The sequence below is a fragment of the Rhagoletis pomonella genome, unplaced genomic scaffold (assembly GCF_013731165.1).
Source record: "Rhagoletis pomonella isolate Grant_MI unplaced genomic scaffold, Rhpom_1.0 Rhpom_scaffold_00009, whole genome shotgun sequence".
NCBI lineage: Eukaryota > Metazoa > Arthropoda > Insecta > Diptera > Tephritidae > Rhagoletis > Rhagoletis pomonella.
In genome coordinates, this window is record NW_023458563.1 from 41,244,411 (window position 1) to 41,260,264 (window position 15,854).

General features: G+C 35.5%; 1 protein-coding gene across 1 annotated transcript in view; it reads left to right on the forward strand.

Moving 5' to 3' along the window:
* The window catches only part of LOC118745523, a gene marked incomplete at its 3' end in the record, with an annotated part of 31,827 nt that extends 18,488 nt beyond the window's left edge, over positions 1-13,339 (forward strand). Inside the window, 2 exon segments of the mRNA XM_036478970.1 lie at positions 12,443-12,709; positions 13,091-13,339. Coding sequence (XP_036334863.1) covers positions 12,443-12,709; positions 13,091-13,339 — 516 coding nt within the window.
* Between the last annotated feature and the right edge of the window lie 2,515 nt (positions 13,340-15,854).

Below are 15,854 nucleotides of genomic sequence, written 5' to 3' on the forward strand. Positions count from 1 at the left end.
CTAGAGGAGACTACAACTCAAAACACCCACAATGGGGATCTCGCCTCATCACTCCTAAAGGCCGACAACTATTTGCGGCTATAGCACGATTAAATCTTCACTCAACCTCCTTAGTCTCTCCAACGTGTTGGCCAACCGATACAAAAAAAAATTCCAGACTTAATAGACTTTTGCGTGTTTAAAGGTATTGGAGATAATGAAATAATATGTAATCCCTGTTTCGATTTATGCTCAGACCATTCTCCCGTTATGGTCACTCTAAGCAATAATCTTGCTGACTCAACTTCTCAATGTTACCTTCACAACAACAGAACTGACTGGAATCTCTTCCAAAGATTAACATCTCCAAAATTAAATTTGAAACACTCGCTGAAATCTAGCAAAGATATCATTGCAGCTGTTGAAAACTTCAAAAACTTCATCATTATCTCAGTAACTTAGATGCAACAGCTACCAGCGATTATTTCCTCTGGAAAGCAGCAAAAAAATTAAAGAGACCAACTCTGACACAACCCGATATCAGAATGGAAAACAACCAATGGGCGATAAAGCAAGCACATTCGCACGTCACCAAAATTTTTTTTTTACTCCGCATGAAATTGAACCCTCTCCCAATACTGCACAATAAGTAACACAGGCTCTCGAACAACCCTACCAAATGAGGCCACCCATAAAAAAATTCTCAAAAGCTGAGGTTAAGGAAGCGATTAAAAAACTCAAAGCTAAGAAGGCTCCCGTTTTCGATCTAATCACTGGAGAAATATTAAAACAGCTCCCGGAAGAAGGAATCACTTTCCAGACTTATATTTATAACGCAATTCTCTCATCTGGTTTCGTTCCACCTCAATGGAAAGTTTCCTAGGTAAAAATGATTCCTAAACCAGGAAAAAGTGCAGACAAAGTTGAGTCATATCGCCCAATCAGTTTGATACCCATCGCTTCTAAAATTCTGGAGACTCTTTTTCTCAAAAGATTGATGCCAGTAATGGAACAAAGAAAGAGTATCCCTAATCACCAATTAGGTTTCAGGAAAAAAACACAGCACAAACGAACAAGTTCACAGGCTTGAAAACTGCATTCGAACACAAAAGTATTGTACAGCTGCATTCCTCGATATATTTCTAGCTTTCGATCGAGTATGGCATGGCGGCTTAGTTTACAAAATATAGTAATAGTAAATAGTACCCTCCCGATAAACTATTATATCTTTATCGAGTCCTATCTCAAAAATCGATTTTTCTTCGGCGAGGAGCAGTCTGAGCTCTACGAAAGTTCAGCTGAAGTACCTCAAGACAGTGTGATGGGTCCCATCCTTTACCTGCTATACACATTTGATTTACCAGCATCCGAAGGAGCAAGTGTTGGCACATTTGCAGACGACACTGCAATTCTCGCAATGGACACCCTTCCACAACTCGCTTCGCTTAAACTCCAAAATGGCCTAAACAAAATAACACAATGGCTGAAAGATTGGCGAATTAAGCCAAATGAGATAAAGTCTGTCCAGGTTACGTTCTCCCTTAAACGTAAAACCTGCCCGCCCGTAAAACTCAATAACGTGGATATTCCACAGCGTGATGCGACAAAATACTTAGGCCTGCATCTCGACAACAAGCTTACGTGGAAAACTCATATTTTCACTAAACACAAAGCCCTGGGAATGAAGCTCAGAAATTTACTCGCACGAGAGTAAGCTCTTACTCTATTCATTCCAATCAAAAACCTTTAGAATGATTGTGAACGCTCCGCTCTATGTCCCAAACAACCAAATACACCGCGACTTGAAAATCCCTACTGTTGCTTCCGAAATTAAAAAGCACGCCTTGGCGCAAAACAACAAATAAAAACAAAAAATGAATGATCACCCAAATCTTCTTATTTCTACACTCACTTCTCATACAGTGTCATTCCAGCGACTTAAAAGGAACTCGATATTATTTAGAGCTCTAATAACATTAAATTCCTGTGAATAGAATATGGTTGCGCCACTGGGTGTACTCCATATATGACTATTTTCTTATTTAGTATTTAAATTTCAAATATTGCTTAATGTTAAGAAAACAACAAACCGATCGCAATCAAATATATATATATTCTGTTTAATCGCCTTAAAGCAAGGACCGCTATGGTTGTGGTGCTTGATTTAACGGTGGTAATTTGACTTTGATGCTTTGTGTCTCGGAATGACTTCACTTAACGGTTTTTAGCAATAGCTCGACTCCAGTGTTGCCCCTATCGTTAACAATATGCATTTTAATATGAGCCCAAGCCAAGGATAAAAACGCGCCGATTGGAACCCCTCCTGACATTTTTGGAAATTTTTTTGGCAAGTTGTACCCTAAACTACAGAATTACCGGGTTACTTTTTATTATGGTGCAATAAAGCCATAATGGCTTTAGACAAATAAGACCATACGTAAAAATATGACCTTATTTTTCAACGTGAAGTGAACTTTGTTGCACTGCGCCTTATGTACTATCAGCTGGGAAGTGTGTGTATACGAGACCTAATGATTCCTCGCTCGTCGTAGTCCATGCGTTCCCTTAAGATATGCCAGGATACTTGGCAACACTCCAAGAATTCTAGGTAATCTTACCGCTTCCGTTGTTTTTTCACTTCCCTTGCAATAACTTCCTGCTGCTAAAGATCCTTTCATGGCTGTAGCGACCTGATTAATCAATCCCTTTAATTCCACCTGCATGGTCACAGTCGCTAGTGGCCGCCCTTTTATCATAGTAGGCCTTCTTCGTGGCTCGGACATGTTCTTCCGGGTCCCCTTGACCTGCAGTAGCAGCCTGTCCTCCGCCCTTGGGTTAAAATAGGGGTGTTTTTGGGGCCTTATTTTTCTTAGTGGAACTGATACCGCAGCTCTAGCAATGAAACGATTGGAGGCTGGTCTGCCCAGGCCTCCTCTTTAAGCAAAAATTCTCAAAATAGGCATGACCTTCCAGGGTTAAAAAATTGTTTTTTGAGTAAAAGTTTTGTTAGCAAATGTTATTAAACACTGAAAAAGTATTTTTCCATCTCGGATTCTGGTCATCTGAAAAGCTGATTACCCTAAATTGAATTCATATTTTGGTCCCACGAGTGTCAGAAAATGGAGGTCCGCCTGCACAGAGATCCGTGTGTAGGGGTAAGGCTAGGTAGACTCGGAGGCCGCCAGGTATCCGGATCACTCCCGTCGACGCGGCTGAACACCAGAACGGGTCGACTTATAACATTTTCCAACCCAGAGATTTTTTCAAGAGGTTAGCTCCTCCGTTGACTCTTGGTTTCGGGCAGCTATATATGTATGTAATATTTATTTTTCTGCCGTGCTCTCTCCGATTTCGGCAAGGGTGTTTAGCAGGTAATAAAAAAATAAAACCCAGTTCAATCAGTAAGAGTGGACAATTTTACATGCGTACAGTTTCTGTAGTCATAATATAAATCAAACGGTTTTTTTTTATTTTGTCAATAATGTATCATACATTCTAATAATATTTTGGCGTTTAAATTTTTGCAAGGTGTTTGGCCGCGCTTCTCCAAATTGTGTCGTGTCTCTTGTGTCGGTACACAAAATAGGGAGGAACCTACAGTTGTACGCCGCCTCCAGCTAATGGATTCTATGTGAAGCTTTTTCAAGGCAGAAATACGCTCGAAGGTTTTGCATTGCCTAAAGAGGGGCGACCTAAGTTAGAAACATTTTTTAATTTAGGTGTTGCCCGGACCAGGGATCGAACCTAGGCCCTACGGTGCGGCAGTAGTGCTTTCCAACCACTGACCACAATGGCCTTTAAACATTGAGAGATACGAAATATTAATAGTCTTATTAAAAACCAGCTTTTATTAATTTAAATACATATAAATATTACACTGTTTAAGAGAGAATTAAAAAAGAACCTCCTCTCTAAAATTTGCCTTATGTCGCTTACGATAATATCAAGAATTGGGCTCAATATGAACGTTCACATTGCTTAAAAATACAAAATAATAATTTTTTTCACAGAAATCAGAAGGCAATGATGCTTTAGGAAAAAAGGAAAAATTCTTTAAATAGTTGAAGTTTCCGTTAACTAATAATCCCTTGAATTTTGATTTTTGGGGCCAACTTTACAGTGCGTAGCTTACCACTGGCAAGGGTTTAACTATCGATTTTTATATTCACAGTTATATTAATAGTAGGGCTGCCATAATCCTGAACCCATCGACAATGCCACTTATCATCCAAATCAAAAACAAAGATACAAGTGAATATGGTGCCATTATATTCCTTATAAGTACTGTTGCTTTGTTTTGAAGTAATTTCTGATAATATAAGCAAAGTAGTTTTGTGGCACAATCCGTAGAGCTGAATGATTGATGATGATGTCGCACACCTAGATCTAAAGTGAGCTAATTCAAAATTCAGAGAGAGAAATTTAACTGCTTGTGGATCGTACAGATTTATCGCAATTAATACAAAAACAGGCATATCAGTAGTTTTTTAGTTAATGTATATAATCACGAAGAAAAAAATATTTCCATTAATTGGATGTAAAGGATGGATTGATTTATGAACAAAAATCGCCCTAATTTGTTTTTGAGTTGATCGTGTGTGTGTGTGTGCGATATGTTGTATGAAACGCTCACGTTTTGATTATTTTAATCACAAGCAGTTTTAACCAACTTCAAAAAAGGAGGAGGTTATCAGTTCGTAGGAATATATCATTTTATGTATGTTACCGTATAACTTTGGTTCATTAAGTTACTATATATGTGAAACCATTTAGAAGCTTTAGAAGAACTTCTCCAAAAGGTACGTCCAACAAAAGCCCTTTTGGAAGCACTTCTTTGGATAGCGAATGCAGAAGCCCTTCAATTTGTGCCGCTCAATACAAAGAGGAAAGCAGAAAGAAATGACTTTAAGAAAGGCCTCTTAGAACAGATTTTAGCCCCTGAAATTTTCTATTTGGTAGTATGGATGACTTTTCAGTCATGTATCTATTCAGGATTTTAACCAAATAAACTAAACAGAAAGAAGGTAATTGTTGAGTGATATTTTTCAACATGTTAGAAAAGACGTTTCGTTATCGATTTTCGATTACTAATAACAGAAAGCTTAACCCTTTTTCATAGCACGATTCGGTCAACAATGAAATGGGTGTCTGCATTGACATTCATTAAAAACCACGGCAATTTAAGCGTAGACCAGGACACCAGAACAATTTGTTTAAAACCACTATAAATCCTGGAAACCCAGGACGTCTGCCAGCCCTGTCCTGTAGTTAAACTTTTGTCGAATATAAATTTTTTGTGGAACGAAATTCACATTTGCATAGAATAAATTCAGATTTTTCGAAGTTGTATAATTTCAGGCGATATGAATTTCCAAGGGTAACTGTACGACTATGAATATGAATGCATTGTTAAACTCTTGATAGTTGTTAAGTTACCAATAGTTGAACTACGCGCTGTGAATTACGCCCTGAGAAGAATCGTAAATGCATGATTTTAGTGCTAGTTAACTAAGCGTTATTCGCGATAATTTAATGAATGTTTCTTAGGTAATCTCAAAATTTTTTATTGATTTAAGAATAATGCCTAGTGCTTTGTTTACATATCCAAAAGTAGCAGTTTATAAATCGTCGCTTGGCATGCAATAAGTAGTATGCGCCAAATACACTACCATGTACATACATATCGTCACCTGTGGTGCGATTCACTACGAGATTTTAACAACTCTTGTTATTGTTAAGTCAGCTAAACGACAATTTTAACTACTTAGCTATTCGGTAAACGGTAACAACATTCGTTAGCGCCAAATCAGCTGTTGTCGTTAACGATAACAAAGGCCGCTAATTTGACGACGTCTAGATTGGTGTTGTTAATAAAACGTAAAAGGTACGTTCTACACTTTTATCTTACAACAGCACCGCTAGCAAAAAAAAATCAAAAATCAAAGGATTTTCATGGGTTAAAATTATTACCAGGGGGTTTTAGGGTTGGTAATTAAGAATCTAAAGTCAGTTTTTCAAAATTCAAAATGGCGGATCCAAAAAGGGGATACATTTTTTAAAAAATGATTGCATTTGTTCGAAACCCGGAATCAGGGAGTTTTTGGGGCCGTTGATTACGAATCTGGAGTAAATTTTATTAAATACAAAATGGCGGATCCAATTAGGCGATCAAATTTAAAAAGAAATTACTAAAACTTGGTACTGAACTTTTTAAGCATTGTCAAGGATTGAAACTCGTTTCCAGTGGGTTTCTGGGGTTGATTACGAATCTGATGTCAGATTTTCAAAACTCGATTTTTTCTCCCATATAAAATGCTTGTCCACTTTGTGCACACACGAAAGCCTTGGCATATGCAACAGATTTGTGCCCATTAGCGGCAGCACAGTTAGTGAGTCGCACAATCGTTACTGCAAACAACAAAAATTGTTAGCTGACAACTCTACAAGTCGCATTGTTAAAAGTTACTGAATCGCACTACTGAAATGCAAAAAGTCGTAACTAATAAATATTCATTTTTATTGATATGATGGATTTCATCGAATCGCAAATCCCCACATCGTTTTATGAAAAAAAATCAGTCTCCACTTTTTTCATTTCAGTGGCGATGTGTGCTACGTCTTTTTTCATTTCGGGTCACGATATGTATGTACGTATGCATGTGACATGAAATGTACCATGCAAATTTCGTCAATTCACCGATTAAAAAAAAAAATAAAATACTTAGTTGCAAAGTAATTATCATTATTATGTTTTAATACAAATATTTTGTCCAAGTTATTTACTACAATAGATAGCGGTATGAAAATTGGCACACTCGTAGAAAAATATTTGTAGTCGAATGACGTATATTTTGCACAATTGCCTTTTCATAGGTGGGTGAATATTGCAAAAACAAATTATTGTCAAAAATAACATGTACGCAAAAGAAATTATTTATAATATATAGACGTTGTTGCTTTTGTATGACGAAGTATAGATATTTAACTAAAAGCGTATCTATTGTAGTTTAAGGGCTGTTCTCTCAAGAAAAACGAAAAATGTATATAAAATTACGCAAAAGAAATGGAAAAGAAATTTTCTTCTGGCAAAATTTCTTAAATCAGTTTGCAGCTCTCAAGAAAAAAATGCTCGTATATATGTTGGTTTTATATATTGAAGTATAAATCTTTATCTATAAGGATCAGGGTGTCCAAAAAATCGCCCAAAATCGCCAATTTTTTTTTAATATAAAATTCATGAAATCGACCTTAAAATTTTTTTATTTTAACAATGACATCTTGTTATAGAATAGCTTTTAAAACCAAAAATTAACACATTTTGCAATATGGCTGCGCAATAAATAAACGTATTATAACTCATATGATTGATTAATTCAATAATAATACTTTAGTGCTCAGCGCTAAAAATAAAGTACAAAGCGATAATAAGGCGAGAACAGTTATCTCCACACTTTGTTCGAAACCATATATAGCCGTATGCATAAAAAACTAAGCAACTGCCGATCCAACTGTGAAGTTCCAAGTCTCTAGGTCATCGAAAAGTTGGTCAAAAATTGATTGCGTGATTTGGCCCTAACAAACATACATGCATACATACATACAGAGAAAGCAAAAAGTGTAAATATCGAGTAAAAGGTCTGAAATTTTAAGAAAAAGCGTTTGCATGCATACAGCCCAGTGTCTGAGAAGAAAAGTTGAAAGTTTTACACAACCTAGTTGAAAACAAGCTCTAACCGTGGTTGGCGTACAACAGTGCAGACTTTGGCCACATCAAAACTAAAGTTCAAACTCTACAACAGGCTTTTCACGAACACATTTTGCATGGTAGCGCACAAAAAATTTATGTGAAGGAAAAAATCATCCAAAATCGCCAAAGGCGATTTCTTAAATTCTTAAGCGCAAACATCCAGAAAATTCGCCAATTTGGCGCTAAATCGTCCAATCTGGACACTCTGATAAGAATACCAAATTACATACCGCTATCTATTGTAGTTTAAGAGCTATTTACAGCTCTGAAGAAAAACGAAAAAGTCATATAAAATTACGCACAATAAATGGAAAAAAATTTTCTTCTAGCAAATTTTTTTAAATTAGTCTGGAGCTCTCAAGATTACCCAGCAAAAAACACGATTACCAGAGAAACAAAAGTGGAAACGGGCTAGGCGATGGGAATAGCTTATCCTTTCGCTTCAAGAAGGCATTATTTTAACATGGGCATGTCATTGGCGGAAGCCCTTACCCACAGCATTATCCTCAAACGAAGGGAGAACGCATGGATAAACAGAATCCAGAGAAGCGAACAAATAATGCCTTACAGAGAAACTAATGTAGAATACCTAGATAAGTACATGCTTATTTATATTAAATTGAAATCAGAAAATGTCTTAAAAGATTAAAATTAATTAAAATTTTTATAAATCAGTTTTTATACATACCTATGTAAGTATTTAGGTATGTATGTACATAGATTTTACTTAAAAATCGGTATGTACGTACCTGCATATTTAATTAAGCTTATAATTGTATTTCCTCACTCTTGTACTTCACTTCATTGACTGACTTCAACTTCGCTGCAAATTGAACAAAGCAAAACATGATTTTTATGCGAGACAAATTTCCACAGAAAGTAACGATAGAAAAAGAATTTTTGGTTATTCATTCTATTTTTCTGCTTACTACGATGCAGCATTCTAATTTGCATTCCCCCAAATTAAGCAAATAAGCGAAATAAAAAAAAAAATATTGTAGGACGTTCTGCTTTGCATTCCCTGAAATGAAGCAAAGAAGTGAAACAAATAAAATATTGTAGGACATTCTACTTTACATTCACTGAAATGAAGCAAAGAAGTGAAACAAATAAAATATTGTAGGACATTCTACCTTGCATTCCCTGAAATGAAGCAAAGAAGCGAATTAAAAAAGAAATATTATAGGACATTCTACTTTGCATTCGGCAGTGCCTGAAAGAAGCGAAAAAGTTCGAAGGCATTATAACGCTATGCCTTCCAGAATACGTTACCTCTAAAAGCGATTACCGATTTTTTGCAGCAAAAACAAAGTGCTTTTTCAAGCAACAGAAATAATGAAAAATACTTCTTATGAATTTTCTTAAGAGCTGGAATCTAAGTCAATAACTTGAACAAATGAATTTCTTTAAAGTATTAATTTACACTTTTTTCGAAAATACGTCACTTAACGATGTTTGGATGGTGAACTTCACGTGGCTTCACTCATGTACATATCTGTGTTCGTATGGAAAAGTAGCTTATGTCGAAAGGCCGGCTTTAGTATAATGCGGCATTCCCTTTATTTTTTAAACGACAAGGAATTTTTTGATGAGACTTAAAAAGAATATTGACTTGCTAGCATCGGAACTATTTCTTGCACGTTTATTTGCTAAATGTTGTTTAACGGCTTAGCGCCCGTAAGTCATTCGCAACCGTATGCTGCGAATGCCGATTTATACTAAAGCCAGCCTTTCGACATATGCTACTTTTCCATACGAACACAGATATTATGTATGATGTGGCATAGAAAAAAATGTAAGCCACCTCTATAAAGTTGACTGAATAATAATAAGCTCACATTTAGACAGTTCAGGTAGAAGGAATAATAAAAAAATGTTTGAGAAAGCCAATTTTTGATATTCGGTTTGTTCATGTAAAAGTTGTAACTTGCCAGTAATTAAATTTCCGAGAATTTGGCAACATTCGCTCTTATGCTTGAAACACAATACCCGGCGAACGGCAAAGTTCGCCGAATTGGGCGATGCCGTCGTTCACCGTTCCCCCTGCTATTTTGCGTACTTTAACAGAATTAGAGCGGTAGCGAAAACAGTTGATACCATTTTGTCGCATTTATAATTTAGGTGACCATATTTTGAAAAACGAAACCATATTTAGAAATAATGAAATGATAACAAATAAAAATATAAGGAAAGGGGAAATTATTATAAATTATTTTATTTTAAGCCAGATTTACCGAATCGATCACTGTATTGTTCAACCAACAAAAATAATTCGTGTTATATGTTGTTTTCTTCTAAATCTTTGAAAGCACAAAAAACATACGGCCACCTTTGGCATGTACTGCCGCCATCGCCCAGCAGAGTGATAGAAATAAATCTATCGCCACGAAACGCCGCCGAGCAAACTTCGCATTTCGCTTTGGCTGTGTTCAATTTCATATACCGGCGGGTGTTCTAATTTTGACAGCGGGAATTTCGCCGTTCGCCGGCATTGTGTTTCCACGGTTAAACAGGAAAATATCCAAAAATGTACGTGAACGCAAAACCAGTAACAATTTGCTAATTTCATAAGCAGTTAATTATTTTCTTGTTTATTCGCCTAATATATGAACAGGTTTTTATATATTTAAATAGATTTATTTGGTCAATTTCCACTCTAAGACCCCCATAAATAATTCCTTTATTAGTTTCAATTGCAGCCTGCAACATACAATCAGCTGTTTTTCTTGCTTGAAAATTGTTACAAGTTAAAATTTGTCCAGTAAAACTTGCATATTGCCCTCCAGTTTCCTCTACTTTGCAAGTTTTTTGGAGACATGATATTATGATTGTCGACTTCGACGTCGATGTAATTTTTTCATCAAAAAATAGCCCTCGTAAGTCCAACTCCAGCTACGCTGACCACAGTATTTTTGCGAGGAACACCTTGAACTTACGAGGGCTATTTTTTTTAGGAAAAAATTACATCGACGTCGAAGTCAAAAACCATAATTGGGCCGAATGTGTGAAAATTGTTACATAATCTTTTCTATAGGCATATTTTATTAAATTTTATATGTGGTGTTTGCAGTGGCGGACCCAGGTAGGGGATATTGGGGGAAAAAAAAAATTTCAAAAACTACCTAAATCCGGGAGATGCTAGAAATTTTGGTAAAATGAGAATATTTTGAAATGTACAAAATTATTGAGATTTTAGAAATTTTTATATTTTCCAAAATTTTGAAAATTTTATTTATCCTAAAATCCATCCTAAAATGTAAAAATGTGAAACATCACAAATTGTCGAAAAATTCATGGTACTTGTGTGTAAAAAATAGAAAATTCTTAGAATTCTAAAAGATATTAACATTTTTGAAAAATTCCAAAATTTTTCCGCTTTTCGGAACTTTTCCAAAATTTTGTATTGATATAACAAAGTTTGAGAATTTTAAATTTTTTGAAAATTTTGAAAACATCAACGTCTAAAAATTTTTTGGATCTTCAAGAATCACGAAAATTATTTAAACTTGCAAAAACGACGAAATATGAAAACATTTTCAACATTCGAAAACTTTTTATTTCGTTTGATGAATTTTGTATATTCGACACTTTTACTTAGAAAAAATTTTGTATAATTCCTACAATTTTCAAAATTTTTGAAAACTAAAAAATTTCTAGAAATCTAGTATTCATCATTACATTGAATTATTGTGATTTACTAAAATTTCTCAAATTCACAAAGTTTTGAAAGTTTAGAAAATTTTGGAATTCCACTCAAGTTATTTAAGATGGGAAACTTCAAGAAATTCAAAACTATCAAAACTCTAAAAATTTTAAATTGCGGTGATTTTCAAATTTACACTGCCGGAACAAAGTATTGGCACAGCAAATTTTTCACAATATATGCAACAATTTTCATTCTATTATTTTTCCGCTAATTCCGTATACAAATATGGTTAATTCTACAACAAAAAAAAAACATAAAAATAAAATTCCCAAACTTTGTGCAAAACTCGCGAAAATTCAGCAAATTTTCATGAAAATTTTCAACTTTTTAATCAGATTTTTTAGAATTTTTTCGAGTATGCTGATTTGTGGCCCAATCAATTTTATTATAAAGTGCAAGTTTGAAGTAGCTAGTAATTATGGTTGATTTTTGGCAATTTTTTTCACGCAGTGTCTTCCATAAATTTTTTTTTTCGAAAATACTTTATATGGAAAAAATGCAAAACACCTTTAACAAAAAAAATTCTCAAAAATCAACGCGATTTTCGACTAACTCCGAATCTGCATTTTTACTAGAATTTAATGGGCTGCAAAACTGCATACTCAAAAAAATTCTAAAAAATCTGATTAAAAAGTTGAAAATTTTGATGGAAATTTGCTGAATTTTCGCGAGTTTTGCACAAAGTTTAGGAATTATATTTTTATGTTTTTTGTTGTTGAATGAACCATGTTTTTATATAAAATTGGCGGAAAAGTATTAGTATAAAAATTATTGCATATATTGTGAAAAATTTGCTGTGCCAATACTTTGTTCCGGCAGTGTATATACACGATATATGTTGAAAAATTACCCCCCCCCCCCCAAGAATTGCTGCCGGGTCCGCCCCTGGGTGTTTGGCGGACACGAAGTATTGCGCGCAATGCGACGATTTACAAATACACGTTCATACATATATACTAATTTTTTTTTGGATTTATTGTTATTTATGTTAATTAAATAAATACCTACAGCACATGACACGCTAAGCGATCGCGTCCGTCTGGAGTCCATTAAACGGCAGATATTAACCAAGCTCGGCCTGAAACATAGACCTAATGTATCTCATCCTCTTCCAAAGCAATTTATTTGGGATACTATATATCGTGCCGATGGTATACGAAGAGTTGTAAGCGAATTTGACTTTAATGAAAATGCCTCACAGCAATGGGAAATCAGAGCAAAAGCGGCTGCAACTGGTCTTACAAAGCTACCACTTCGCTTGGAACGCTACCAAAAAGGTGAGACGAAAGAAACGATAGCAAATTCTGTGACTCGAAATAATGGTTATGGCCCCAACAAAGAGCTTAAAAATTCTCATATGCAAATCAAAAACGGCAATCATGACGAAAATGGGGCTAGTGTTAATGCTACAGCTAAAAGTAGAGTTTTATTAAGAAATTCAACTTCCCATAGATTTAGAACAAACTCCCAACATCTAGAATTGAACAAAAGTGATTTGTATCCGAATTTATATGTCGAAAAAAGTCATAACAGGGAATATAACAAAGCCCATATGCCAAAAGTCCGGTTCGATGAATCTAATAAAACGAATGAAAGCAAAAGCACAAATAAATTTACATATCTTATGCATAGTAGTAAACCTAAGGCTTTTCTTGAAGATGATGAAGCGGTAAATGGCGGTATAATTCACAACAGCAATGACGGTCCATTGGATATCCACATCGGGAAAATGAATCACTCTTCGCATTATAGTAACAATAATGAAACTGAAGCTTATTTAGATGCTGAAAACCTGGATGAATATAACCTTCGTCAAGAGCACTATGGAATGTCAAAAGATGCGAATCGATACGAAAGTGAGGATTTTGTCGGTGATACGCAGGAAATCATCACATTTGCGGAAAAAGGTAAGAACGGAAATTATATTTTGAAAGTTCATGTTTAAATAGTGGTTATTGAACTGTAGCACCATACCTGTGTACAATGATATTATAACTTAGTCCAAGTAACGATGGTTTGGAACCACCTAACGAAATCAGGGTAGATATAAATATGTCCATATGTATGTAAGCATACATATACTGATATTGGGGGGGGGGGGGTGAAACAACACAAACGGCAATAACGCAAGTTTTATTTCCCAATTGAATGTGAAATAACACAAATTTGCTTTATTTCATTTCTCGTTGAGCAATAAGACCAATTTTTAAACTTAACAATTTGAGTAATAAAGCAAAATAGTGCACATATGTAGGTAGTCACCCAGTTACATTTGACAAAAAGTAGTATATAACAACTTAAGTGGACGGATTTGTATGTATACAATTTTGAAAGTGCCCAGCGTCACGACGGTTCGCGTACGCGCGCCGCACCGCGCCACCCGCGCTGCCCACGTTCGACGTCGCGTTCGCGTCCTCCGCCCCTCCCCTCCTTTCGCAATTATGCACTGATGTCATTATAACCGTTTAGAAAAAAGAATAATAATAAAATGACACTAGTTCACTTCTGAAACTGCTTTTTGATGTCCAATTATTGCGTATGGTGTTATTGCATGCACCTCACACCCATGGTGGAAATAATTCCACTTCCAATGGTATAACCAAGGTAAAGTAATAAAGCATCGTTCACTCAAAATCGGTACGCGTTCCAGCAATTTCCGTACAGCAATTGTTGGAATGTATTAAAAAGTTGCAATGCAGATCGTTAGATAATAGATCTACCATTATGAGGTTTAAATTTCACAGTACTGGCTTTTTATTTGACAGTTTTATTCGCGTTTGAAGTTGCTGCTCAAAAAAATAATGTTGAACAAATTCGTTGAAAATCCGACATTTTCGAGATCAGAAATCAAATTAAATTAAATATACCAAAAACTTATAATTATCCTCCAAAAATCAATGAATAGATTCCTTCTGCTTAAACTAACGGGGTGAGCTAATCATTAAAAGACATCATTTCGCACCAGCTTAAGGATAAGGCTCTTTACCTGGATTAGGAAAAAAATTGCTTATCAGAAGAAGATCGTGCGGGAGAATTGGATAACGGTTATCCACAGTTCAGCGAATGCAAGCTATGGCAAGACTTAAACCTTATCGAGTTATAATATATAAAATTTTGTTAGATTAAATACATTTTATAACAAAAACCTCACCCGTTTACATTCCCCCAATGTTCGCACTAAATGTGGTATTTTATAATAATGACTAATAAAACATGTTTAAAACTGGACTTCGGTCAACTCCCACGTTAAAAGTTTTAAGCTAAAAAGAAACAGGGTGATATCCTCTTACATCTAAATCTATAGAAGTTGACACAGTTGTCAAAAGGCTATGAAATGACAAGAGAATCGAGGCAGTCTCATTAAAACTCGATCAGACTCCACAATGGGTCATATGACCCCAGAAATATGCTGGAAGGAGCGCTTGCAGAAAGTGTTATTTAATTATATCATTTACTTTGGACCTTTTGCAAAGTGTTGGTGGGTTTTTATGTAAACTAATTATTCACAGGTAACTTTAAATCGGTTTGAAGCCAGTGATGTGAATAAAGCTCTGGAAGTCATCAATTTACGAATATGACCTATTTAAGTCAAATCGAAAAATACATGGTATTTATTTAAAACAAAATTAGTAGAGATGTGCGAGCCGTGGAAAACCATAAACTAAAGATAGTTTAGTAGAGCAAGTTGACTACACAAGTCTCTAGAACGGGTGTTCAGAAAATTTTTACCATTATCAAAGAAATTGTCTCTTATTTATTTATCCAAGCAAAATATGAAACTCTCGCTAACATGTATCTATAACGGAATGTTTTCTCTTTATTCTAACATATTAAATATTATTTTCTGAAAACCTATTAAAAAGATATAACCCATTTCATGCTTACCGATTTTGAGTGAACGATGCTTTATTAGAGTGAGAAGAAATATTTTGCCAATGCCTTATTTGAAAACATGCCTATAAAATGTGACTATAAGACAGCCGAATGTCGGAAAATAAAGCGAGACACATGCTTTATTTTTTATTATTATTTTTTTTTTTTCGTAGGAGAGGGAAATGCTTTATGCACTGGCCGGGGGCGCTAGTCCCTATACTACCTTCCCCGAGTGTGGGACTCCCACCGAAGCGTGTTGGGCTACCCACTTAAACCCAAACTCCCACCGCCCGCGCAAGAATCCCGCATCTGGCACCGCAATTCTGCATGTCTTCAGATGCAGGAGCGCGCTGTTAGAGCCTCTTTTGTAGAGGCGTTTCATTCGGGTGTCCTCAGTAGACAACCGTCCTCTCGTTTGCAGCGGAGTACGAAATTCACGTATCTCGCAACTGCTTTCCACTTTTCTGCGCTGGAGATCATTACCCCAACTATGTTGTTCGGTGTTATGTCTCCGTGTCTTTCTTCCAACATTCTGCGCGAAATCAAGAA